A 27,017-nucleotide genomic window follows, 5' to 3' on the forward strand; every position below is an offset into this window, starting at 1 on the left:
AAACCTGGAACAAGGTTTATTTTACAATTTTTTTCCAAGGTGTAGCCAACCCTAGAAACACAGAGGGTTAACGCAGAGCTCTCACACCCGGTACAGTGCCATGTCAGGGGGCTGGAGGAGGAAAATCCCAGCCTCGCTGCCTCCACCGGCGTTTCCCCGACGTTAGCAAGCCCTTTCCCGATGCCCGAGCCTCCGTCCCGTCCCGTCCCGTCCCCTTCTCCCGCGTTACGCCCCGCTCCAGCCGCCGGCCCAGGCCGCCTTCACCCGCGGGTGGGAGCCGGGCGGGACGCCCCGCACCGCCCCGACGGCGGCCGAGCCCTCTCCCCTCCCTCCTCCTTCCCCCTCCCCGCCATCGGGGCCGCGGCCTCAGCCAATGGGCAGCCTCGTCCCGCCCCCCCCGCCCTCCGGTTGGGCGGTGCCGCCTCCCGCTCCCCTTTATCAGGGGGCGCCGCCCGCCGCGGGGCCGGACCGCGCCGACGGCTCCCGCGCCCCGACGCCGCCCCCCATGAGCCGCGGCGGCCGCCCCCGCGCAGCACGGCGGCAGCGGGCCCCCTCTGCATGGCCCCGGCTGCGGACATGACCACCGCGCCCACCGGGGTCCGCAGCGACGAGCCGCCCGCCTCCGCCTTCGCCAAGCCCGGCGGCGGCCTCCCCGTCGCGGCGGCGGCGGCGGCGATGGGCGGGGAGGAGGAGAGCGACAAGCCCAAGGTTTCGCCTTCCCTCCTGCCGTTCAGCGTGGAGGCGCTCATGGCCGACCGCAGGAAGGCGCCGGGAGGCAGGGAGGGCCCGCTCGCCGGCCCCGAGGGCAACGGGGTCCCGGCGGCCGTCGGGGCGGCCGCCCGAGGGAGCCTCAGCCCCCGCCTGGGCGCCCCGACGGCGGAGGCGCCGGCGTCCCCGCTGCCCCTCGGCGGCCACTTCGCCGTCGGGGGGCTGGTCAAGCTGCCCGAGGAAGCGCTCGTCAAGGCGGAGAGCCCCGACAAGCAGGAGCGGAGCCCCTGGATGCAGAGCCCCCGCTTCTCGCCGCCCCCACCCAGTAAGTAGCGGGACCCCGACGGCGCCGGGGGGAGAGCTGCGGGGCCGCCCGGGGCTTTCCTCTCTGCTCCGGCCTCTCCCGGAGGGGTTTTCCCGGCGGGTCGCGCTCTCTGCCGGGCCACTTGGGCGTTTCCGAAGGAATGAAATGCTTCAGATGTCGCCGGAGCCCGGGCGGTCCCGGCGGTGGCTTCAGAGGCGAAGGAAGAGCGGTCGCGCCAGGGCGGTTTCTTGTGCCAAAAGTTGGCCGGGGAGGGGAAGGAAAAGCAGAAAAGAAAACCCCAAAAGCCGGCCTGGCTGCCTGTTAGCCGCACTGGGGGCGCGAAGCGACCGTGCGCAGTCTGCGAGCGGGACTTAGCCTCGGCAGGGGACTGAGGTTTATTTTTAGGGATTTTAGGGTTTTTATTTTTTTATTTTTTTTTTCCTGAAAGCGGCTCCGATTATTTTGTAAGGACGCGCACTGATCGCGGTCCCGGTTGCTGCGGCTTCGGACTTGTTCGGGCTTCGGCCCCGCGGGCTGCTTTCTCCGGCGGTGTTATTTCGGCAGTCCCGAGAGCCGCAATTCCCGATGGTTTTGCTGCTGTACTCCGGAGAGATCCCAAATTCTCGAAAACACGATCGAGAGCGGAAAGTCCCGTGCATCCCCTGCACTCAGCCCGGCGGAGCGGCGGCCCCTGGCCGATACGGCCCGATACAGCCTGTCCCGGGCCGCATCCTGCCCCCAGACCTCTCCCGTTCCCGTGGGAAGGGCTTGGGCTGAGGCTCCGCGGAGTTTTCGGGGTGCTTTTAGAGCTGTGAGCAGAGCTGACCACTTCTTTGGGGAAAGGAAGGCTTCCCGAAAGGACTCGCGCAGAGAACCGTAGTGGTTTTATTTACTTAAATTGCAAAGTACAAGTTGCTTTTGCTAAGTAAAGCCGGGCCGATCAAGGCTGAGGACCTTTAGAAATCTTAAATAAGAGGAGAGGAGCAGGCTGGTGAAGAGCTGTAGATAGAGGCTGAGTGCTAATTCCAAGCTCATAATTAATTGCATGTTTAATCTGGTTCCCGGGGGCCTAATGAAGAGGGTGTGAGTGTAAGAAGCCAGCCAGTTTTGTTTATTTTTTTCCCTTAATCCAGTCAAAAGGACAGCACATATATATAGATTTTTTTTTTTTGAGGGGTCATTCCCTTCATTTGTGTGTGCCCCTAATGAGAGGGGAGCGGTGAGGCGAAGGCAGAGGGGGCGCGCAGAACCCTGTGCAGAGGTTTGCCCTGGAGCCGCAGGGCTCCTGGCCATGAAGCACAAGTGGCTGCGAGTGACTTTGGTCCTGAGAGTCTTGAAAAAGCTTAGTGAAGCACCCGTTGGCAAGGGGAGATGTCAATTTGAAGTGCACCCCAGGCAGGGAGGCGCTAGAGTTTTTGGGCCACTTTGTTTTGGGGGGACCTCACTGTCCCCACCACCACTGCTGCAGGGTGGGGGCTCTGCGGGGCGAGCGTGTCCGGGCGCTGCTAACCGAGCTGTCTCTCTCCTTCCCCGCCTCTCCCCCGGCTGCTGTCGGTGCAGGGCGGCTGAGCCCCCCAGCCTGCACCCTGCGCAAGCACAAGACGAACAGGAAGCCCCGGACACCCTTCACCACGGCACAGCTGCTGGCCCTGGAGAGGAAGTTTCGGCAGAAGCAGTACCTGTCTATTGCCGAGCGCGCTGAGTTCTCCAGCTCGCTCAGCCTCACTGAGACCCAGGTGAAGATCTGGTTCCAGAACCGCCGCGCCAAGGCCAAGCGGCTCCAGGAGGCCGAGTTGGAGAAGCTGAAGATGGCAGCCAAGCCCATGCTGCCGCCCGCTGCTTTCGGCATCTCCTTCCCGCTGGGCGGCCCGGCCGTGGCCGGCGCCTCCTTGTACGGTGCCTCCAGCCCTTTCCAGCGGGCAGGGCTGCCCGTGGCTCCCGTGGGACTGTACACGGCGCACGTGGGATACAGCATGTACCACCTCACATAGAGCTGAGCCCTGCCCAGCCCAGCCCGCCGGCCCCGCACATGCTCCCTCCCCGCTCCTCCAGCTCCATGCCCTCGCTGCGGACTCCCCCACGGGCCCCGTGGCAGAGACTTCTCCAGTCCGGCTCCGTTTCCCCCCCTCCAGTCCTGCTCTGCTTTCCGTGGCCGTCCTGGGAGCTGCTCCATGCTCTGGCTGGGAAAAACCTGAGGCATCACCCCAGCCGCTCCCCGGCACCGGGTGGCCATGGGGCAGCCCCGCCCTGCTTCCCCCCGGCCCGCCTGGCAGCCTGGGGAGAGCCCCCAGCACGGGGGAAGGAACTGTGGAAGAGAAACGGCAAAAAGGGGGCTTGAAAGGACTTTTCTCTCACTTTCTGCAAAGCGAGGTCAAGAGCGTAGAGGCACCTCTCGTGTCCCTGTGTAGCAGCACTGGCTGTTACCTGTGTTTGTTCCTCCACCGGCTCCTGTGGAAGGGGCTCTGTGTACTATGTAATATACTGTATATTTGAAATTTTATTATCATTTATATTATAGCTATATTTGTTAAATAAATTAATTTTAAGCTACCGTTGTTTCATGCAGCTTCTTTGCTCCTTGCCCTGCCGGGGTTTGGCACTGGATGAAACGTGTCTGTGTCATGGGGACAGGAGAGCAGGACTGGCCGTACCAGAAACTTTTCCTCCTTCCATGGCAGGGCTCTCAGCTCGCTGTGTGCCCTGGAGCCGCCCGGTGAGGTCCTCCTAAGGCTGGCTGAAGGTGGAAATTTCTTCCTATAGACCCCAGCCCCCCTGTTGCAGCCCCTAATCAGGGGCCGTGGGTACTGGGGTAGCATCAGTCCAGCCCTGCCGGGCATCCATCCCCAGACAGAGTCAGGAGGAGCTCCCGAGACTGGGAAGAGCCCGAGGACTTCCCCCGCAGCTCCTTCAGGAAGAGGGAGCACGGCGGGCTTTGGGGCGGTGGGATGGAGATGGGGCTACCGCGGCCGGGGTGGTGCGGGAAAAGGGGCAGAGGGGACAGGGTTGTTAGGAGGTGGGGACGGGGCTGTTCGGGGACACAGCAGCCAGGGGAGGGACCCGCCGCCCGCGGGGCTGACGGTCGGGACCGCTCGGCGCCGGCTCCTGCCCAGCCCCGGGGCTCCGGGCGCCCCGCAGCCCCCAGCGCCCGGCCCAGCTGCAAACCCGGCTCGGTCACCGCGGCCGTGCAGAAACCGCCGGCCGAGGCCGTGCCGTGCCGGGCAGGACGGTGCCGGGCTGTGCCGTGCCGCTCCGCACCGCGCAGCGCCCGCCGACCCCGGCAGCACCGCGTCCCCCCACCGGCTGCGCCCCCAGAGCCCCCTCATTGCCCCCCTAGACCTGATTTCGTTTGGAGGGTCCTTAGGCTAGGGGAGAGGGCGGATTTCCCTTGTTACTTTTTACCTTCGTGCTATATCTTTACGTGCCGGGAATGGGCGCTCAGAAATTGGGAGTCTTTATATTTTTCTTTCTTTCCTTCCCTTTTATTTCTTTTCTCTCTCTCTCTTTTTTTTTTTTTTTTTTTTTTTCGCTGCTTTCATTTCCAGCAATTTAAAACGTTAAGGTTGAAGCAAAGTTAGAAGGAAAATAATTGCTGTAATGAGGCTAGGCAATCTTCTGCAGGCACTGTGGCTCCAGCGAGACTGTAGCTGGGGGCGAGGCGGGACTTTTATCATCTCCTAAATATCAGTGATGCTTTCAATAACTCAGCGAAACAACATACCTGAACCTAGTCACTTTCTCCAGAGCTCGCTGCTCTAATCCCCCTCTTCTCATCTCTCGCTCCGCTCTGGCCGCTCAGTCCTGGCTGGGCTGGCGTGAGTTTTGTTTTTTTGTGGGTCTTTTTTTTTTTTTTTTTTGTATGGCTTTTTTTTTTTTTTTTTTTCCGATCGTTTCTTTTCTGTGTGCGAATGACGGTGTCTGTGATCCTGACCCCAGCGCCCAACGCCGCGCCGGACCGGGAGAGCGCGGTGCCGGCTTTTTTCCCACGTTGCGTCTCCGGCAGAAAAGGCTGGAGATAAACTTAGCCTCTGCGCGATTAGACCGCGGGTTTGGGGAGAAGATCTAATCGCACAGGAGGCCAGGTTTATCCTGTAAAGAAGCTCTTAAAAAATAAAAAATAAAAATAAAGTAGAGTTGAAATAGCGAGCACCGCCGCGAGCTGGCTCCCCGCAAGCCCCTCTCCCCTCCGCCGGCACCTTTGGGCGCTGCGGGCACGGCAATGCGGGGCTCCGAGCTAGCCGGGGCCCTTTCATCTCTCCGCTTTGTCTGTATTTACCACCCCCCCCCCTTTTTTTTTTTTTTTTTTTTTTTTTTTTTTTTTTTTTACATTATGTCAACTCGGGATGGATATTCGAAGCGCAGGATTCCTATTGAACGTGTCTTTGCTTTAAGATTTCCCCCTGACCCTTGGGCTAAAGTCCTTGGTTGCTCAATTAAACCCAGATGAGAACAATTAATAACTAAGTAATGACAATAAGTTGGGAATCACACGGATGAACGCTCCATGTGAATAGGAAAAGCTCACACAAAAGAGCAAAAAGGATTTGTCGGCTCTTTTTAAGGGGGAATTGGCTTTTCTTTTTTCTTGCCTCTGGCTTACCAGCAAATAAAACTCACTTTTGTGTCTTTGTCGCCTTAAGGAGCTCAGTGGGCAGTTGGAAGTGAGAATGGCTGTTTTCCTTTCAACTTGAGGGTGCTGGCGCCACGCAGCCCCAAGGATAGAGAGTAGCCAAAGCAAAGTTTCCTAATAACTCCCTCTCCCCCGCCACCCCCCCCCCAGTCACTCTGATACCCCCCCGCCTATCTCCACACACACCGAGAGAGCCTGGGCAGACAGGCGAGAGAAAACAGAGGGGCCCCGAGCACATACGTGTAACACACACACACTGATGCGCCGGTTTCCACGGAGGGAAGGAAATTCAGGGCACGGGAGCCAGAGCATGGCGAGTGTGCAAAACACACCCACGCCAACCGAGGAAGCCATTTTTCTACTTTTATTCCCACAAACGAGCCCGGTTGTAGGGTTTGGCCGGCGGCTGTGAGCATGAAACCAGCCTCTTCGGGCACTTTTGCCCGCAATCGGTCCTTTGCATCCTTGCGCTCCGAGGAGCCCGGCTGCGGGGCTCGGGCAGAAGGGTGGGCAGCCGCGGGTTGAGAGCCTCAAAAAGAAAGGAAGACTCTTCTTGTTAACCCCAGAGAACACGGCTGCTGGAAAAACCTGCTAAGCAAACCTTCGGTGAAACCACGGCTTTGCTGTCTGCTCTGAATTCCTGGGAGTTTCGGGCTCTCCGGCTGAATTTGCGATTTGACTCGAAGCGCAGCCCGGTGCCCTGTTGCCTTTGATGCTTTATCTCGCGATTTCCACAGTGCTCAAGTGAATTAGGAGCTAAAAGCCCGTTTTGAAAAAGTGAGGGCAGGCTAAATTCAGCGAGAGAGTTGGGCAGAGCAGTAGCAGCCTCCTGCTGCTCAGGATTGTGCCTGGGAACACAGCCCTCAGCCAGCAGAGGCAAAGCAGGGAGCTGCCGAGCTTTGCCCATTGTAAAGGCCGGGCGGAGGGGGGTGGGCAGCCTGCTCCTCAGCTCCTCACCAGCGCTGGTACGCTTAAAGCAAGGCTCATCTTCTGGCCTGAGTCCCCTCACATCAGCCCTTCCTCCCAAAGGGCTGGAAACTGAAAGGTGTGCTGAGCAAAGCGGCTGGACACCCACAGGAGAAGGGGCGCTGACCCCCTGGTGCCTCCCCATTTCAGGTAAACATCTGCACTCAGGTATTTCGTAAGCAGAGCGAAAATCCCAGTCGACGATTTATTAGTGACTCAGAGATAATTGCTCTTCAGCTCTCCTCATGATACGTTTGGTTTTATGTTAGACACGGAGGTGGCCAGAGACAGCACGAAAAAGCGGCCGCCTAAAGAGCCTCATGGTCAGGACACTCCTCGGAGCCGCAGGGCAACCCAAATTAAATCCAGCAGAGCGGTGACTGGAAAGTAAGGCTCCCATTGCTTGGGATATCCTATACTGTACCCAATGAGCTGTCGGATGTGACGAGGTGGTTCTCTTCCCTCCCTAGTTTTCCACAAAAGCAGGCTGATGTGGCTGAGGCACTGAGCTGCCAGAGAGTTTGTGGCAGAACGAGACACCTTCTCGCTGCCTAGCACAGGGTGGGGGCCCAAAAGTGTGTATATATATGTATATATATGTGTGTGTGTGTGTATATATATCCTAACCCAGGGAGCCTGTGGATTTCTGAAGTTCCCTTTCCTTAGCTTTTAACTCTCCCCACACCTTGTGTGAAGCACAGTGGTATCTGTCCCTGGCCGGAGCAATCTGTTCTGCAGCAGGGAGCCCAAAAATGAGGCACGGCGATAACGGGCATCCGAACCCACAGTGCCCAGGGGCTGGCCCGAGGCCCCTCTGCGCCACGTACCCATTGTCTGCCCAGCACTGGGGCAGGAGAGCCTGGAGGCAGTGCCAGAAGCAAGAGCTCTGAGTCATTTAACTACAAGTAGAGAGACTACAACGGAGAGATGTGGTAGTGATTTGCTTACAATAGTAAATCGGTCTACGTTAACTCTGCTTCATTGTACTTCTTCATGGCAGAGATCTTTTATTGCTCCAGGCTGGCCCTGCTTCCCACCCGGCAAGGATCAGAGGCAGAACAGGAGGGGGAGCTACCTGGAGTCGGTCCCCCTCGGGAGACCAGGAATGTGCAGTAAAGCCACCGTGCAAAGCTCCCCATTTCATCTCTGGACACTGCTGAGGACCCCACCCCTGTGCTCCTGGCTGCTGTGCTGCAGGGTCTCGGTTGATTCTCATGGTGGTTCAAGCACTTGTAGCATATCTTCTGGCTTAGCACTGAGGAAAAGAAACAAACCTCTTCAGCAGGCTCACGGGACAATCAGAGCTGTTCAGTTAAATAGTACCGACTCTGGCCTTGATAGTAAGACCGACCGTGGGAAGGAGTTTGTAGGAGCAAAGTTCAAAATCTGAGACTGATTCTGTGTTCAGAATCCACCCTGGAAGCTGGGGCAAACAATGGGGCAGTGGGGTCAGGATGGTCAGCATCAGGCAGGACTGAGATCTGGGGACACGGGCATGAAAAGATGCAGACCAAAGTAAAGGTGCTTTCAGCCTAATTGAGCAATGCGTTTGTTGGAGGTGTTTTGTGTCTGACACACAGCACCAAGCAGGGCAGGATGTGCACTTGATGTACTTTGGAGGAGGTACCCTGTGACAACAAATACGTTCAAGAGCCTCTGACCACCACTGTCCCTGCCTGGTGGAGGGCTGGAAAGAGAAGGAGCACCCAGGGAGTAGGATTTAGAGATTTTGCCATTACTCAGGCTCACTTTGCATGCAAGAGCGTAAGGAAGTGGCAGCTAGAGGTGAGGACTGGTAGAAAAGGATGACAAAATTATGTTAACTGGAGGACTGCAAAATGGTGTGGGGAAGCTCTCAGGAAGGGAGGAGAAGAGAATTATTTCCAAAAGGCAAGCTGGAGGAAAGAAATAACTTTCTTTTGATCCAATGTTTTGTGTGCATTGGGCATTATTATGCAAATAACAGCTACAATACAGAATAATAGCAAATACAGAAGTAATGCTGAGATGCTTTAAAAATAAGGGGTCTTACACTGTAAATGCATTTATGTGTAAGAAAATGAACCTGTTCCCATTTACATCAGCAAAGGACTGGAAGAGACTTTCTGGGGTTCCTAGACCTGCCCTCTTAATAACTCAGGCTCATGTCTTGGGGTGCATCTGCTCCTCACACTTTACTCACTAAAAGCCATAAATGCTTTTCAAAAACTTGTAATGAGCTTTGGACTTTCTGTGAATGCCACATGCATGGTAAACCACAAGAAGAGACATTGGGATGTCATGGATGTTGTCAGTCTGACCGAAGATTTTTCTTTCTGTGACATCGTCAATCCTCCCTTTGGGTAGGAGGGTACATAAACAATATGCATTAAATTCTATTTATAAAACAGAAAGCAGGGTTACAAAATACGATACATGTGCTGTGGGGCTGGAATAGGCATGGAGAGAAACAGGAGTCAGCGTACTCACTTCAACACTTTAAGCATGAATTGCCTTGAATTAATTACTTCCCCTGGAGGCACCCACCTGACTGTGCAGACACTGCCGGTTACTGAACGGAGATGTTCCCAGCTGCCACTTAGCTGGGAACCTAAACGCAAGACCCTCATCAGCTGAGAGCCAGAAGGCAGCATGATTGTATTGGATAAAAAACATATCGGTATAAATTGCAATTCAAATAGCAACTTTCTTTAGTGCTCAGCACAGCTCAAACACTTTAGCCACATCCTTTTTATAGTATGAGTATTAACTGTATCCAATACCTATGTTCAGAAAGCTTAGACATGAGCTTTTAATTCAGAATTTTAATTTAGACATTATTCAAAGGAAGATTGGCAGCATCTTTAGTCAAAAGACTCTTTGAGGGTCATATCTTAACAGAAATGTCATTAACTGCATTTTTGTCAGCTATGATACCTGAATTAGGATGAACCTAACATCCTTATTAGCTCAGAGTGCAAATGAGGATCTTTAGTCAGCTCTCCCTTTAACTCAAGAAGCCTGGTGCAGGCATGTTAATTTTCCTTTTAAATAATCACATCTTTCAAGTACATACTCAACATCAATCCAAGTTGAAAAAAAAAGAACTGGAGAGAAAATAGAAAGCTGCACAGAGCATATAATAAAACGAGAAAGCTGAGATGGACTTGTAATCCTAAACTATTCTTACTTTTTAAAACACAGGGCTGAATTTCTTCAAATGTGAATTGTTTTCCCTTCCTCCAGGATGGCTTTAATACCAGCCAAGTTTGAACTTTCTAATGACATTTATTTCTGAGCTATGTATGTTTGAGAATTTCACTTTGGATAGTTAGAGGCTGTGATCTTTTTCAAGCTTGTATAATGTTTAACATGACTGAACTGATTTTCAAAACAAAGAAATGCAAAAGTATTGAAAAATGCCCAGAACAAGAATGGGCATTTCCATTCCATAAGGAATCTGTTTGGAAAAAATTATAGAGAGTTATTGGAATTAGAATCTAAGTTTATCTTAAGTTTTCTGGAAGGGAAAGTTATATTATATGAGACAATTAACCATTGGCTTCGGGTCTGGTCCAAAGCCCAATAAAGTCAGTGGCGTCTTTCCACAGGCAAACTAATAGGCTTGGGTCTGACTCATAAACTGTAGAGCTCCACAGAAGATAATAGTTCTACACTGCTTATGTGAAAGTTAAATATAGCCCAGTGTTTGTGAGTGTGTGTATGTATTATGATTAATTTAAAACCCTAGTTAAGATTGGGTTACGGTTTCCATTTAATTCATATGCATGTGTTTGTATTTGTGTGCATGTACATGTAAGGGCAGACATCTGTGAATGTGTAAACACACATATAGCTAATGGCATGGAGATGATTGACTCAAGTATATACACATGACGGTAAATATCAGCGTTTATTGCAGTAGATATCACTGCTGCAATGTATATACCCTGACAGATCTGAACATACAGTTTCAGAAACAGCAGCATCTGTTTACATTGAACTGCAATAAAAACTGAAGGAGGCATCAGTTAGTATTAGAATTTTATCTTTTCAATGTCCAGAAACAGTTTCTGTGCCTTTGATGTAGGCTGTCAAGCACTACTGGAAAATTGCATCTCTCTAATTACCGCATTCAGCGCAGAGGAAAGGGCACGACTGCCTGGCAGCATTTGTCAGTGGGGACCCTGCAGGGACTTGCTTTCTGGGTACTGATAACTAAAGTTAGCTCACATTCAAAAAAACAGTAAAGCAATCTCTTGCACAAAGGGGTGAAAAAAACAGAAGGGGCACTATTTTGGATGGTCTTGTAGAAAGTAATAGAGCTCTTGTCTGTTCCAGATATGATTAACCCTTATCTTCACTGGCTGATCCCTTCAGACAGAACTCCCTGCATCCCCCATGAGAGTTCAGCCTGAATATAAACTGAGTGACAGCAACACCACTGTTTACACAGGGACAAGCAGGTTCAGGCCTGCAGCGAGCACCTGATTAAACTGCAAAATGGTTGTATTGTGCCTGATGAGGGGGCTTCACATTTCGAGGCATTTAGAGGTGGTACTGGCTTATCTACTCGGCCTTAAGCCCCTGTTCCTCATGTCTTCCCTTAGGTGACAGAGGATCCTCTTGGCTACACGTCACAAAGCATATTACTGCATTTTAAAGCTGGATCGGGTGCCTGATGACATTTAGAGCTGTGACCTTGCTGATGGCCGTGGTGGCAAAACAGAGGCTGCAGGGAGGGATGGTTAGAAATCCATAGGGGACTGAAGCCTGTAAGGTGACAATGCCACCAAGAGGGTAGTGGCACTTTCCCTTTTGCAAAACTCTTCATTGTTATGAGCAGGATCTCTCTCTTTTTTTCTTTCTCCTACTTTTTTTTTTTTTTTTTTAAGTCTAGTTGCAACTCGGAAATAAGGGTTTACTCAGGTTTGTTTGTTTTTTCCTCCATGTGAGCAGAACGAAAGCATTTATATACTTCACGTGGTACACATATGAAAAAAGTGTCCGACTGTTGACAGTGTGCATTCCGTTTGTGCACCCAGAAGAAAGGTTTGCTAAAATAATTGCAATTTTTTGTAATTTTCCTACCATGCTGTGGTAGCATCCAGAGTAGAAGTACTTCCAGGAGATCTGCACAAGAGCCATACACAGCCGGAGGGGAGAGAGTTTGCTGAGAAGTGACTCCAAGAACAGCAGCCAGATATTTACAGGGAAAAAAAAATAGCCAGCTGGCATGGAATGGAGCTGAAGTGACCAAAGCAATCATATCTTCCACGCAGAGTCTGCCAAAGTACAGGTGGAGGGAGGGAGGTGAAGAGCTAGAAACACATCCCTAAAGATGCGGCTTGCCTTGAAGAGCAGCAAGAACTGTGCAAAAGACACTGTGTGCATTGTATTGTGCCTGGCAGCAGCATTTATTTAGTATGGGCAAAATAAGTGGGGCATGGGCATGAACATAAACATTGGCAAAGCTACTTTACTGGCAATTTGTAAGGAGAACTTCCAGAGTGCTTAACGCATCCACAGCCCGGCCCAGGGGGACTGAAGTGTTTATGCATATTTTAATGACAGGCTCTAGGAAGAGCTGAAGAGCTCAAAGGTTATCTAATATAAAATGCAGTGTACTGAGTGTGGTACAAGGCTTTTTTAATTTAACCTTAAAGGTGCCTTCCTCTCACTTACCGAGCACACTGGGCATCTGAGCATCTGTCTCAGGTGCTCTGCTCTAAAACACCTTAAGAAAAAAAAAAAAAAGTGCATTTTAGGCAGCACAACATCTGTATTTGGTGTCCAAAGAAGGTCATTGAATGCAACCATGTTTTTTTCATTTAACTATTTCCTGTGTACACTTATTGAACCTGAGAAACAACTCAGGGAAACTCTAACATGAAGAGAATTATACTGTGTTCAATTCATCTTTCCATTTTATTCTACCTCAACATTCATTATCTTTCAATTATACTCCTGTCCCACTGTCCATCTTTGAACCCATACTTTTGTTCATGCAGTTATTACTGGATATATAGTTGTTAGAACATCCAGTGACATGTAATTGCTTTTTACTATGTATTAATTTGCCTTTTCTTCTAGATGGGAATTTGTATGTGTTATATTTGGCTCCAGTCCTGCAAACAGTTGTGCCCATGAATAACTTTACCCACATTAGGAGCTCCACGGGTCACAGCTTCTCTCTCACCCACTGAATTCTGTGAAGTTACTCATGCAGTTAAATTGCGCACAAGTGTATGTGTTTTCTAGATCAGGGCCTCTCCTTGTAAGTTAGATCTTTATAATTAATTTAAGACATTTATTTTTTTATTTTTTTATTTTTAATAAAGGAACCAAATCCTTGGAAAGTGGCAATAAACTGCACATTTTAATGAAAAAATGCACCTTGGTTTACCTCGGTTTACTAATTAATAACTTTTTTTTTTTTTAATTGACACTAAAAATGAAACAACACTGACTTGTTACTAAACCATTTAATAAAATATTTAATATTTAATACTTTGACATATTAAAGTAAGCATCAGAGCTCAACCAGCATAACATTCTTGAATGCTATGTTCACAGAAGTTACCATTGTATGTGTTAGCCTGTTAGTCAGCACATAAATGCGCCGGGCTTTGATCCTAAAACCTTTGCCAGTTGGGCATGGTTGTGCCTGCCCACAACCCGCTAAGTGTCCTGGAATGTAACAAGTGGTTGGATCAGGGCCTTAGATCTGAAGATCCCATAGGCTTGAAAGTGCTCATTTAAAATAATTCTCTGTTTTCCTTTCCTTTTGAATCTGTTGCAGCTCTCCTTGAATGGGATGCTAGCTCAAGCACCCTCAATGAGCTGTGATCGATGAGCAAGTTGGTTTCTGGAAGGGTACAGTTTATCCTCTCAGAAGAAGCCTCATGTTACTTTACCTTTCATATTGTCTTTGTTTTGGGCATGAAAATGCAAGCCAAACACTTCTTTACCTTTCATATTGTCTTTGTTTTGGACATGAAAATGCAAGCCAAACACTTCTACATGTTTCTGCTTCTAAGAAGGAGCACACCTGTCAAGATGCAAGCCATGGAGCTCTCCCCTGGTTGTAGACCTAACAGTTTAGCATCCTCACAGAGGCAGACAGAGATTTTATTGTGTTCAGATCCAGAAGGCCAGTTCCTGGTGATGTACCTGCTCTTGACTTGAGCCTTTGCACCTGACTCTTCTCCTGACCCTTGTGCCTGACCTATGCCTTGTCCTGCCCATCTCTATTTGCTCTCTTACCTTGGGCAATGGGCTTAGCTTAGAGGACTTGGTGGTTTGGCTTGGTGGGCGTGCTGCCACCTGACCCTGTGCAGGTGACATTCACCTCTGACAGCGAGTGTGAAGGCCTTGGCTTTCTGTCTTGTCCACCAGCTCACCTTCTGCTCCAAGACTGCTCAGTTCTACAACCTCCCTCACCACAATGGACCAGCACCACTTTGAGCCATTTCAACCCAGATAACACCTGTAATATTTCCGCTCCTAACTTCTTAAAAGTAGACTTCTGTCCCCAAACCAGACATTCCCAGAGCTAGTTTCTTTTTGCTCAGTTACAAAACTTGTCCTTCCTTACCACCAGCTCGCTTGTGACACCAGCTTCCTATGCTCTTTAACACCTGACGTGGATTTCACTGGGGTCTTTTGTGAATGAAGTGGGCCTAGAAACCCTGCAGGAAAATCAGATGAAAACAAATGTTCACAGCTCTCTAGAAACTGGTGTCAGCTCCCTGATACAGAGAGTTTTACAGCTCTATAAATCAGGCTGAAAATGTAACCAGAAGCTCTGTTAGCTTTCTGTTTCTTTTAGCACATCCGTTTCTTGTAAAATTCCGATTAGAGGGACTGGTCTCTGTAGAAATCATTCACTCTGAACCCAACAGGGCTATAAATCAAAGAGCTACAAATCACAACAATTTGCAGATTCTGGGTTTCATCATTTTATTGCTTTTGGAGAGGTTATGTAAATGTTTTTTGGATAATATTGACCTTTGCATCCTCTATCGTATTCTGGGATGATGAAGAAAACTAAAACATTTCCTGAGAAGGAGAAGATATCTCCTTCATATGACTAATGCAATATTGTTTCTGTAAAGGACTGAGGCAAGAGTGCTTTCTCAAATGAAGAGTCTCACCAAAAATCAGTGGAGACTACTCCCATAACTTGGGGCTACAGGAACAATTATTTTCTTATGAAAGCAGCAAAAACAGGGTAGAATTTTACAGGGGTTTCTGTGAAAAGGAAGAATGTGATTCAGTGATGATCATGTGAATAACACCATTTATGACTCCTCTGCCCCAGCCCTAGTCTGGCTACACAAAAATGGTGATTCTCTGCTCCAGCAGGCAAAGATTTCACCACCTCAGAATATGAATGACAAAACTGTTCCCAACAAATTTTGCCCTCCCAGTGACGGTAAATTCAATCTAGGCTAGCAAACTCCAGATAACCCTGAGATGAGTCACACCAGCCTGCTCAGCAATGCATCAGACCCAGAAGTGGCCACAGCCGTGATTCAGCAATCGATGTGAACAGGGAACCATTAGAGGAGTCCTTTTAGAGCAGGCTTTGTCATGAGTCAGGTTCTGTGCTACACTTTTACAGGCTCCAGTCCTGGAATAATCCTTCATCTTTACCTACCTGCTTCCTGAGGCATCAAGTCCAATGTCATCGGCAGACCTGTAGGATCTTATTGCAGCATATTTCTGCTTACCATCCGATTCACCTCATTATTCACCAAGTACTCTGAGCTTCTGCAACTCTCAAAGATCAGGGAAAAGACAACCATGCAAGGAAAATGGCTTTGGATGCAGGCTGAATGCATTGAATTCTTTCTTTTAGGTTTAATATCACTGTGACAGTGTGCCATTTACCAGGGCTAAATTGAATACATATGGATTTTTAACTGTATGAAGTTGTGTCTGAGAGCTCCAGCACGGACCAGATGCCCACTGCACAAGATGTTATACAACACAGAAGAAAAAATGGTCCTTGCTATTGTAAGCTCATAAGTCTTTGCATTACCTTTGCCAGGACATATGTAAATTTAGATTTCTCTATATTATATGCAGATAATATATAATGAAATGGGAAAATTTTCAAAGGTGCAGGTAAGTGTGAGACATCTGACTCTTGCTGACCCTCAGAGTGATTTTTAATGCTTATTTGCCCATGTTGACTTTGAAATGGGCCACTTAGACACCTAAGTGATATGATTACATTCTTCAAAAGCTCCTTTAAATACTCGAAAATACTCTCAGAAATGGAGCCATGTCACTGTTTTTGACATGATTACCTTTAAAATTCAGTGTAGTGTTTAAACAGATCCTTCATTTCTATTCCATAGTCTGTTAAGCCAATTAAAGGAATTAAATAAGAATTGGAGAGTCTTTTAAAGGCTGTTCTAAGATTCCTCTTCGAGCACTGTTGCATAGTGTTACAGCAGGACACCATCTGCTGTCCAAGTGGAGTCTGCAGCTGCCTCGACAGCAGAATGCAATATCCTAGCTATAAAAATAATGTGACTTGTATTATCTTGGTAATGCTTTTACAAACTAAATTCCCTGCCAAATTTGTGAGTCTGCATTGTATTTTCTTTAGGACATCTGATAGTATTCAGTCTTTTTTATTCTTACGCAGTGGGAATACATAAAACAAAGCTCCTTCATGAAGCTAAGGTTTTCCTTTTTTTTTGGTGAAATGACATTCAGATATTCAGAACGTTGAGAAATAAAAGCTGTAAATGTAAATAAATAGTAATACTTCAAACTTTGCATTTACAAGGAAATTGGGCAAACATTACTGGTTAGTATTACTCCAAGACCAGTATGGTGCAGCCAGCTGCTTGCAAGCTATCGGTGACCACCCATGGATGATGCTCTTCCCATCCCTGTCTAACTCTTGGGAAAGCATCCGAGGCTTCGTTGGTGTAGCTACAAATTAATTATAAAGGAGATTTCCACACTACGGCCGCTTTATAATTAGGTACTGAGCTGAGACCATCCACATATTTTTCATAGGCCTCTGAATCAATTGCCAAGTATTGATGACTTTGGGTTACTGTCAGCGTGGAACACTTCTGAAAAGACCTTGCTGTGGGAGACTCCATATTCAGTTACAGATCTCTTGTTTGTACTAAATTAGTCTCAAGCTGTGAAGGTAGATCATCAGGCACAATTATACCTGCTGGCAACCTGTAAAAATCATTCAGTTGCTTACATAATTGGTATTATCTGCATTCTTTCTCTTCATACGATTTTGTAGAGAGAGGGAAATTTTCTTTAAAATGGCCTCTGTTTTCTTTCATTTCAGAACTGTTTTTCTCTTCCTGCCACTCAAAATGATGAAACTATTCTTGAAGAAAAGTGTTGGGTCACCATATTGTATCATAAATACAATGTAGTCGGGATATGACTGCAACTGGTAAGCTGTTGTATGAGTCAGTATAGAAAAGCTGTGACCAGGAGATGAAACGAGATATGCAGGAAAAAAAGTTGTTGGTATCACTGAATGTAGACTAAGGGCCTCAAACACGTCTATAGGGGAACAGAGCCTTTAAATTCCTCTCTTAGGGCTATGTAATTAGGGTTTTGGGTCAGATGAAGTGGTAAGTTAGGAATAAAATTGCCTTTAATTCCTCAGCTAAGCCAATGGGCAATTATTAAATAATTTTGATGCTACCCTCTAGAGGGTCCTATATTTCCCTAGTGCCTGCATAGGAAACCTCAGTTTGATGTCTCAGTGGAGATGAATCTAGGTCTCAGTATGCAGTGCACATAGACACATCTGAGCTCCTAAGAAGCTATAGCAAATTAGTATTCTTGCTCAGTTTTGAGAATCATCTAGACATTATCTACCAACAAACCACTTACTGTTATAGGACAAAAGCTTTGGCCTGTGTACTAGTCACTTCTTCTCTCTTCCGTCTTTCAGCCTGGCTCTAGAAAGAGTGGCACATACAAAACCTGATAAGGAGCAGTAGTTTATCAGAACTAAGCCTTTCCATCCTCAGTCCCTTTAGCTGCTGGTCCAGGAAAATGCCAGCAAGACAAATTGTACATACTTAAGGGTTTTCCATGTCATTTCTTCAAATATTTGGAATTTTTTTAAGAATTAAATTAAAGGCAAAGTTGAAGTCACTCAAGAAAGCATTATACTAAAACACGAAGAAAAAATTTAGAAGTTAGGAAGAAAGAATGGGAAATTTTATAGAAATTTGCTGCATTTTTCTTTAGAAATGCATATTAATAAGTGTGGTATCATTACGCCACTAAGCAATTTCCATATTTTTTTGCGGATAAGCTGAGATAGATGGATAATGATCATAAGGTCCATTAAAACAATTCCCAGATATGCTTTTTCGACAGAATCACTTTCTCTTCATTCAATGTTCACTGTTGTGGAAGATGAAATTGATAAATATATCTGTTAGGAAGTTAAAGATCATACACCACTACTCCACTGGCAACAGAGAAATTCTGTGATGGAGATTAAGGCCAATTCTGTAGCACATAGTTCAACAAAACAATGGGATTCTTCTCATTTTTTCACCACTTGCTCAATTTCACCACTTAAACCATTGTTCCTAGTACCCAAGTATTAACAGATGGCTTTCTGCCTGATGGATTATCCTGTTGTTATATCTGTTATATTTACAGACCTGGATGCAATGGACCCATGCTTAAGCTTTCTGCATAAGTCATTTGCCATCTGCCTGCCATTCCCAGTCTTGAGTAAAGGCCTCAAACATGTCAAAGGTTCCTCAGTAAGGAAGGGAAGAAATGTTTCTCTGCCTGCTGTGGGTAAAATCAGAAATGATGAGCTGAAAATACCCAAGAGACATTTAGGTGGGGTGTTGGGAAAAAATGTCTAATGGAAGGAAGACAGAAATAAATCACTAAGGAAACTGTGCAGTGTCCATAATAAGAAATTATTTAAGGATGCAGAATAGCATCTGTCATGAGTAGGTTATAATCTGATCCTGCCTTTGAAATGGGAATAGGAGAGTGAACTAAAGGACTTTTTAAGGTCCTTTTCATTTTTGTTGGTTCTGTGATGTTTGCTGTTGTTACTATTATTATTAAATTAGCTGTTGTTCCTGCAGCTTTCCCTGCCCTGCTGTGGGTCTACTGCACCTGAAGGTGCCCTTGCAGCTGGCAGCCCAGAGGACCGCCACCCTCTCGTCTTCATTGCACAGTGAATGAGCCGTGGTGGCGTGAAGGCAGCTGGAGCACACTCCTGGCTTCCTACCAAGCTGCTGTGGAGCCAGGCAGCCCAACCAGGCCCATGCCCTAGATAACTGGAAAGAGATGGGGAACATTGTACAAAGGCAGCATGTACAAAGACAGCTGCTTTTTGCTCCTGCTTCTCTGTTGGTGTCCTCGCACTGGATCTCCATGCCCCTCCAGTTGTGAGTGTGCCAGGGGGAGAGTCAAGCAAAGGGCCTGTCAGCAGAGGAGGACTTTGCCTGTTATCCCTGTGTCATGGCTCCGGCAGAGCTGTATCGTTACAGTACCATCTGGGGATACTCTAGTTCTGTGATAAGAGTTGGTTTCTTTTGGCTTACTTTAAATGTCACTAAAAAGTGACAAAGGGCTCAGTGTTGGTTGGAACACAGCCAGGGGCTCGTGTGAGTCTAGCTACCACCATGGGACTCCAATCATGTCTCGTTGCCTTCAGAATTTTGTGTCTGATTTCACTTTTTACTGTTGGTCGATGGCAGCTTTCAGCACGGGGCCCTGAGCTTGCCCACTAGTTCACAAAGCATAAAATGACATGGCCTACCCTGGGAAAAAAAAAAAAAAAATCCTTGCACAATAAAGTGAAATACTACAGTAAATGATCATATTACATAATAGTATTTGTCTTTCTTCTTTAACTCATGTTGTGGCACTCTCCCCGGCAGCAAGCCCTCCCTTTAGCTCGTCATTGCCCTACTTCTGCACATCCAGTCTGCTAGTGGTGTCCTCAGACCAGGAGTGACCACCATTTTGTGCTCCTCAGGGATTCGTGTCGGCTGGCTGCTGGTTTGCTGGTTGCTTTCACCTTGTCCTGCTCTCTGCTTCCACTTGCCTTATCACCATGGCTTCTCTCCTACAGCTGCTTATTTTGAAGATTTAACTGGAAATTATGAGACACATTAATTTCACATCAACACTCTGTGCAGGGATGAATTTTGTTCAGGTCAGGCAATGAATTCAAGTGAAGTTCATGGGAATTGGAACCAAGTTATCTTTTATGATTGTTCACTAAATATGTATAATCTTGAGAAACACTCCCTAAGCTGGAGGGATTCACTTCCTAATGAAAGATGTGGTCACTTTGTGCCTGGGGATGAGAAACAGCCATAATGTTTTCACTGCAGGCTGCTGTCAGCGTGACAGGGTGAAGAGCCAGAGTCCCCAGCATGGTAGCACTGCCACTACCATATGTGTGCACACAGGGTTCGGATTTGCTGTCCCAGACAAATGGGATTTTGTTCAGAATAGCTGTATGCACACCGGGGTAGGGCATTCTGAGGGTACTGTGTCAGGAATCCAGTGCTGATAAAGAGGTTCTAGACAAAACCATAAACAAAAATAAAATACATCGCTGCTCACCACTGCTTTCCTTCAGTCAAACAAACAAGTTTACGCCTCAACTACTAACTCACCGTTAAACTTATCCAGAGATCTAAACCATACTAACCTGCCACCACAGGACCACTTTCAAGCAAAACAATCCCTACAGGTATGACTTGAAGATAGAATTAATTCATTTAAATATGAAACCTTCATTATATAGCAGTTGTTTCAACATAGAAATATAATGTATTTTGATACATTAATCACGGATCATCAACATAATTCATTTATGAAGTTTATATGTTTGTGACTGAACGTTCCCTTCTCTGTACTTTATAAACCTCTCTCCAAAGAGATGCAATGTGGGTAAGACAGGTAGCAGTCCACTTCTACTGAGGGAGCTCTGTATTTCCAGTGCTGTAGAGGAAATCACTGCCATTAATCTGAGCCATATCCCTGTTACCTTCCCTGATGGCAAATCCTGCAGACGAGAGAGAGGAATAATACGTGAAGCAGGAGTGGTCACATTTAGGGTTCAGAAGGGTAAGCTTTCCTCCGTCTTCAGCATGCACACACTTGACCACACAGCGCCTGGGCACATAGCTCAGGCCCCCCACCTGGATTTGTTACGATCAACAAGCATATGCAAAGTTCAGAACCAACCTACTCATTTTCTGCAGCATCCAGTATAGGCTATGTGAAATATTAAAATATGTAATTTTAAATACATGCCCTTTATTGGTTTATAACTAAGAAACCAGATCTTTTCCCACTGACTTTCCATGCAACTTTTCCCTATTCTCATATCCCTTGTGGCTCTTAAGTGCGCAAAGGCACCAGTATTAAAGTTTATAAGATATTTATATAAATCAGATGCTTGGTGAGTATTAAATCTGATTTTTCTCAATAACCCGAGGGGGAATATTAAAATATTAAAATTGTTTGAATTTTTAAAACACAAATGGGCTTTTGAATAGTTTAGTCTGAAGCCTCAACTCTTGTACGCAAATATATACTGGATAAGGATAGAGTCCTTGAAGTTTTAATCTTGTTATTCACATCTAGCGAGACAAATGGCAGGCTTACTAGAAAGTCTGTTCTGAAAAATTACAAACAGAGAATTGTGGAAAAAATGAATTTTATCTTCAGTTTTCATCCTGTGATCTATATCTTTAGAAAGATATTTCTCTTGTTCTAAATAGCTGATGTCATAATGCAAAAATTGTTGTCAAAATTGCCTCATGGTATTACAAGCTTAGGAACCATCTTTGCTTCTGTATTTCAATATATTTGATTGTGAACACTTTGAAACCTTACATCACTTTCCTGTTCAAGAAAACTTCCTCTCGGCCTCTTAATGCACTTTCCAGGAATTCCTTTTGGTTCCATATTCTGTCTTTGTATTCTGTCATGCACTAAATTCAACACTTACAGGTGTGGGTCAGTGCAGCTGTAGTCTCCCAGTTCTATTTAATACATAAATAACATTTGTCTTGATGAGGATTGTTCTGAGATGTGCAAGAGTGTGTAGAATAGCTAGAGAAGAGGTAGCCATGTAATCAAAAAGGAAATTTGCTTTAGGCTATGATTAGGTCAATTCTTGGGACAGAGTTGTGCTTGCAAACCTACAATTACTGTAAGGCTGAGTTTTCTTGAAAAAGGGATATATTTGCATAAGGTTTTGACCATCTTATTGCCTGACTTGTGGGTAGATGTGTATATAGATAAGTAAAATAAATTGCAGCAGGAATGTACTTAGACACTATATCACTATTTTGTCCATAGCTGAGAAATCAACTTACTGGCCCAGGTGTCTGTGCACAGAAACAGAGAACCTGCTGTGTGAAAAGAACACTGAAATCAAAAGAAACAGGAAATGATATACTGACAAAAGTGATGTTTTTGTTATTGTTAGATGTTTTAATCTTTGTGCTTCAGGCTTCATTTCATACTTCATATTGAAAAATGAAAAACAAACATATTTTGAATGAAAGAGGAGAACTGTGTTCTTTGCCTTTTGAGCTGCTACATAAATGAGTTCCTATTATAGTTTCTAAGAACTATATTTTTGGGAATGTAGCAAATCCCAACAAGTAAACAAATGCATTTTAAATCTAATCATTGCAAGATTATTCCTGATATTTATAATATCCTGGCCTTTAAGTTTTCTACTAGAATAGCTGCAGGGCTTTTGGGTGTGATGGGTAGTTCTTAATCGAATGGTTGAAAAACTCCCAAGAAGTGATTTGTCATCTTAGACAAGAGATTTTTTAAAATAACCCTATGGCACATGAAATAAGGCTTAAATGCCATTATGATAAAAACCACTTAAGCTACTGATAATCATCCTATGTGTATTTGCACTCCACATGTTTACATAAAAGACAGATCTGGACATGCTTCAATTACCTTTTCAGCATAGTTCTGAATACTGTTAATGCTATGAAAAATGTTATATATGTAAATTACAAAAACCACTGTAAGTGAAAAGGGCATGTCCATCATCATTATTGTTGGCCCTTGCCAAAAAAGCATCTTGTTAAAGTAGATAATTGACTTTTTAAAATTAGAGGTGAAAGAAGCTTATTAGATCATTTTGTTAACCATGACAAACTGGGCATGCTGCCATTGTATTTTGTCTAGAAGGAAATGTTAATTCACTGATTCATAACAGATACCCTTTTTCAGCCTTAAGTGGTATTCTTTTCTATTCAATAATGCTGATGAGTTCTTTGTCTGAGGTGATCACCTGTGAGCTGTTCTCAAGAAGTAGTCTTACCCCTAATTATCATTATAGGTCTACCTATATTGCCTTTTAATCATGATCCTGGTCTTCGGGCTGATGAAAAAAGATCTTGCACAGAAGTAATTTGGCTCCCAGAGGCCCAAATAAAACTGAGTTTGGCTCCAAGCTTCCAATGTAATGCTGAAGCACCACTCACTGAGTTGCTCTGTTCTGCAGTGTCATTAATGAATCTTTACTGACCTTCACTGAAGAGTCAACAAGATTAATTCAGGTGCAGAGAATCTCCATGGAAGTCTTCAGAGACCTCTCCCCATTGGCTGTATGGAGGATGTAAGTCTTTACTGTATAAAAACCTACTTCTTCATCCCCAAGAGACACCTGAAATTTAAGTCTATATGAACCTAAATAGGTTCGGTTTCTGCCTTATCATATTTAAACTTGTTTTACCAAATGGAAAACAAAAGAATGAACTTAACACAATTATGTCCTAAGAATTTCATTATACAAAGTCTGCATTCACTTTAGACCTGGGCAGCCAGGCTTTGTTCTTGTTTGCTGTACTGTAAGTCCAGATCATCTTTCCAATGGCAGAAGAGTTTGCTGACTCACATTATTTTTAGAGACTCGTATCCAGTGATTTCAAAGTATCAAAGTAATGGGATCTGAATTGGGGTCAAAAGATGGGAGTACTCAATGTGTTTGTCATTTACTTGAATATTCTGTAATGAGCAGGCATAATTAAATGATTATAGTCCGTGAAAGTTCAGATATTTCATTTTCTAGTGAAACAAATGCTGTCTTTTTTCAGCTCACAGTGTCTGAAACAATGTGGTGCTTCCATTAGATAAATTCTTGCAAAGCATGAAGGGTATGTGTTGCATGCTCAAGGAGTGCACTGAAGAACAGTTAGGAGGCAAAGTCGCCTGGGATAGCCGTGGGGACTAGGAGAGGTGGAGGGAACCTGCTGTATTTTGTCCACAGTATCTGATAGAAAGAGTCTTGTCTATCCCTCACACTGTACCTGAGAGCGCTAGCTAACACAGCCATACCAGGGAGCATATTGGTAACTAAGTGACATGGACAAACAGTATTCTAGTTTCATTTCTGGACCTGCTTTATTAGACAGCATAGAAATAGCTCTTTTGACAAATGCTTTAGTGACTTGTTCATCTGGTGAAAAAAAGTGGTTGTGTTTTCCCATCCTTCACGTTTATTTGCAGGATAATGTATAGGATATGTCTGGCTGTGGTGTTTGGACAAGAGATGATGTATAGAGTCCTAGAAACAATGCTGGGGCTTGTTGTGTCAATGCTTTATGATTCTCATTCAGAAGAGGATATCCTATCAATAGAATATTTACATTTGTGAAGAGACCCAAACATGGGCATTTTCTGTGACACTCTTCGGTCTGTGCAGGACATTAGACTTATCATAATGTTTCCTTCACAATCTTTCTGCCAGAGATTCTAATTTTAACTGGACTTGTCCTATTTGTATGCAGAAAAGAACATTAGTGGATTGAGAAGTCAGTTGTACACCTTATAATAACTTCCTCAAAAAACAGCAGACACTATTTCAGTCTAGTTTTTCTTGTATTAGAAAACATTAAATTGTAGCCAGCTTTCCAAGTCATTATGCATTCAGGCAGACAAGATATAGAATACAGTACTATTATGAGCAATGATATAGACATAAGTTATATCATTAGTAAATATGTGAACAATTAAATATTTGTTTATTTTTATCATTTTTTTACTAGAATCTGCAGAAACTATTTCTGAATAAGAAAGACTGAATCATTTTAGGCTCTTCTGTGATTTGGTTGTGTTAATTGACATCTATGTCAACGTAGCTCTTGACTTCTTTTGATTCTTATATATTCAAGCTTGTCATCATCAGAAGAATAAACAAGTGACCCAATTCGGCTTGGTCTTCACCTTTCACCCATGTAAAATTTCAAAAGGAGACTCATTGTTTTTGTATGTGTCGTAACCCTGTAATTATGAAGAAATTCAGTAGCAAATTACTTCCATGGCTTTTCTCCTCCATTCTCAGCAGTTGAAAGCATTCTTTCAAGAGACATTAACTAGTCTCAATTTTCCTGTTCTTCTGAAAATAGCATACTAACAAAAATATACACTAAGTATTTTCCTGAGATAGAAAAACTAGTAAAGTCAGTGGAAATAAATCATTGCCCATTATCAGCTACAGTTTGACATGCATTCCTTTTATTGCTCAACACCTCATTAATGCTGGAAAGGTACACACAGGGGAGCACCTCACAACTTTGAAGAAGTTTCTGCATGCACAAAATGTGTTCAACTATGTATTGTAATATTTTTTCTAGATTTCTAGAGTTGGGCAGTCATAGGTTGTTATCATTGTCAAAGTATGGAAAAATAATGGGAAAAAATAATGGAACAAGTTACAGAACATGTCAACATATGTCCTGTGAAATAAGCAATGTGATAAAAAGCTAGTAGCTGGATGTCAGCCTTTACTGTATTTTATCAATCACCAAAAGAAGTTAGGGGAGTTAATAGGTTAGGAAATATTGTCAGTGGATATGTCTTTTACAACATGGCTGCTTCTGTAATATGTGTAGAGAAGGCTTTTGTCCAGCCTCTCAAATCACAACAGCTAAACCATGTAATGGACTCATGTGGTATTTGTCATCTAGCTAAGCATCAAGTAGCTGAGTTTTGAATGTGTAATCAGTATGACATTTTGGAAGGCTGCTTTTATTTGCAACGTTTTTTCCTAAGCTTGCCAGCTCTGAAGACAACCTGAAAGACAACCTGACAGTACTTTAGATAATGAGATCTTTGATCTGAAAATATATAAAACAACCTTTTTTCCCCCCAGTACATTTTCGGTAAATTTGTCTGAATGCCATAAATTGTGTGTCTAAGAAACAGGATTCAAGCAACTCCTTTGAGTGCCTGCTTTGTTAATAACAACCTATTTCCAATGACAAAGTGCAAGTGAGTTAGTCAGATTCTGGAAATTTGATGCTAATGTTCCTCTTTTCATCAGACCATGATTTCAAGCTATTTTACAGTGGGGCAGTCAGAATAATCTAGAGTCAGACACTTTCAGTAGGTTGGTTAGGCCTAGAAATACCATGCTAGAGACTTTGTTTCACAGTTCTCTGTACATCTCTGAAATAACCTCTTTGAAGTCAAAGAAATAACACGGGAAGAGAGAAATGGCATAAACAAAGTCTGTTGCACCATATTGAATAGGCTATGTATCATATTTTGTTAAGTTAACATTACTGTATTTCCTTTCTCTGGAAGACCTTGCATAACTGTAGTTTTTAGCAAAGCTGGGCGTTGTCTTAGGTAACACAGCTGAGGTTTAAAATTCTTGTTCTACTGCTGCCAAAAGGAGCTGTTTTCAAAAGAGAAAGATTTTAAGTAATTGCTTTGTGATGAGACATAACAGTGTGATTATGGAATACAGGCAGCTGGGTGTGTACATCATAGCCTTTAAAAAACTGACTAATTAAACTCCATGTGGAAACAACAACAGGAGTATTTGGGTTAATCTATGTTCTCATATTTTCCTTTCTTTGTGATGCCTTGTATTGTCTTCATATGGTCATGAAAATAAATAAATAAATAAATAAAAACCTACATGCATTTCAAGAATTACAGCTGACCCACTGGCACATCAAAGACAGATAATCTCCAGCTTCCCAAAGGTGGCAATGGGGTTTGGAAAGTTACAAAGAAAAAGAAGTTGTAAGAAACCTTTTCTTCTGGGGAAATATTCTGCATAATGTTGATGAATGAAGAAGAAATAAGTGGAAATGGATATAAAATCCAGTTCAAGGGTTTCTCCTTTTACTGATCTCAGCAGCATAACCTAATATCCCTCTTATTTTGTTAGCATCCAGATATGTCTTGCTCTTTAGATCTTTCTTTGTGCTTACTGATTTTAGCTCCTGATCTAGACCATACATTCTTTTCCAACAGCTATGGTGCTACTCACAATGATAGACTTAGCAGGTCTCTGTCCATGACATCTTTTTGTGTAGTTGAGAACTATCGTATAGACGACTTTATTATATTGGAATGTCATGCAGTTATGTTTGTGAC

General features: G+C 45.0%; 1 protein-coding gene and 1 long non-coding RNA gene across 2 annotated transcripts; both read left to right on the plus strand.

Moving 5' to 3' along the window:
- The first annotated feature begins 464 nt into the window (after positions 1-464).
- Positions 465-3,146, plus strand: MSX1 (msh homeobox 1). Its single transcript, XM_040556365.1, has 2 exons — positions 465-1,033; positions 2,573-3,146. Exons 1-2 carry the CDS (start codon positions 559-561, stop codon positions 3,001-3,003), a joined length of 906 nt encoding a protein of 301 aa, XP_040412299.1. The 5' UTR covers positions 465-558; the 3' UTR covers positions 3,004-3,146.
- Positions 3,147-15,189: 12,043 nt separating this feature from the next.
- LOC121070054 lies at positions 15,190-20,133 on the plus strand. The gene is made up of 4 exons (XR_005819862.1): positions 15,190-15,346; positions 15,448-15,605; positions 16,918-17,028; positions 18,710-20,133. It is a non-coding gene; the product is annotated as an uncharacterized LOC121070054 (long non-coding RNA).
- Positions 20,134-27,017: the final 6,884 nt, after the last annotated feature.

This window comes from Cygnus olor, chromosome 4 (assembly GCF_009769625.2).
Source record: "Cygnus olor isolate bCygOlo1 chromosome 4, bCygOlo1.pri.v2, whole genome shotgun sequence".
NCBI lineage: Eukaryota > Metazoa > Chordata > Aves > Anseriformes > Anatidae > Cygnus > Cygnus olor.

Coding starts and splice junctions, on each gene's coding strand:
- MSX1 (XM_040556365.1), top strand. CDS start 559: ATGGCCCCGGCTGCGGACATGACCACCGCGCCCACCGGGGTCCGCAGC. Junction 1,034..2,572: donor CTTCTCGCCGCCCCCACCCA/GTAAGTAGCGGG, acceptor CTGTCGGTGCAG/GGCGGCTGAGCCCCCCAGCC.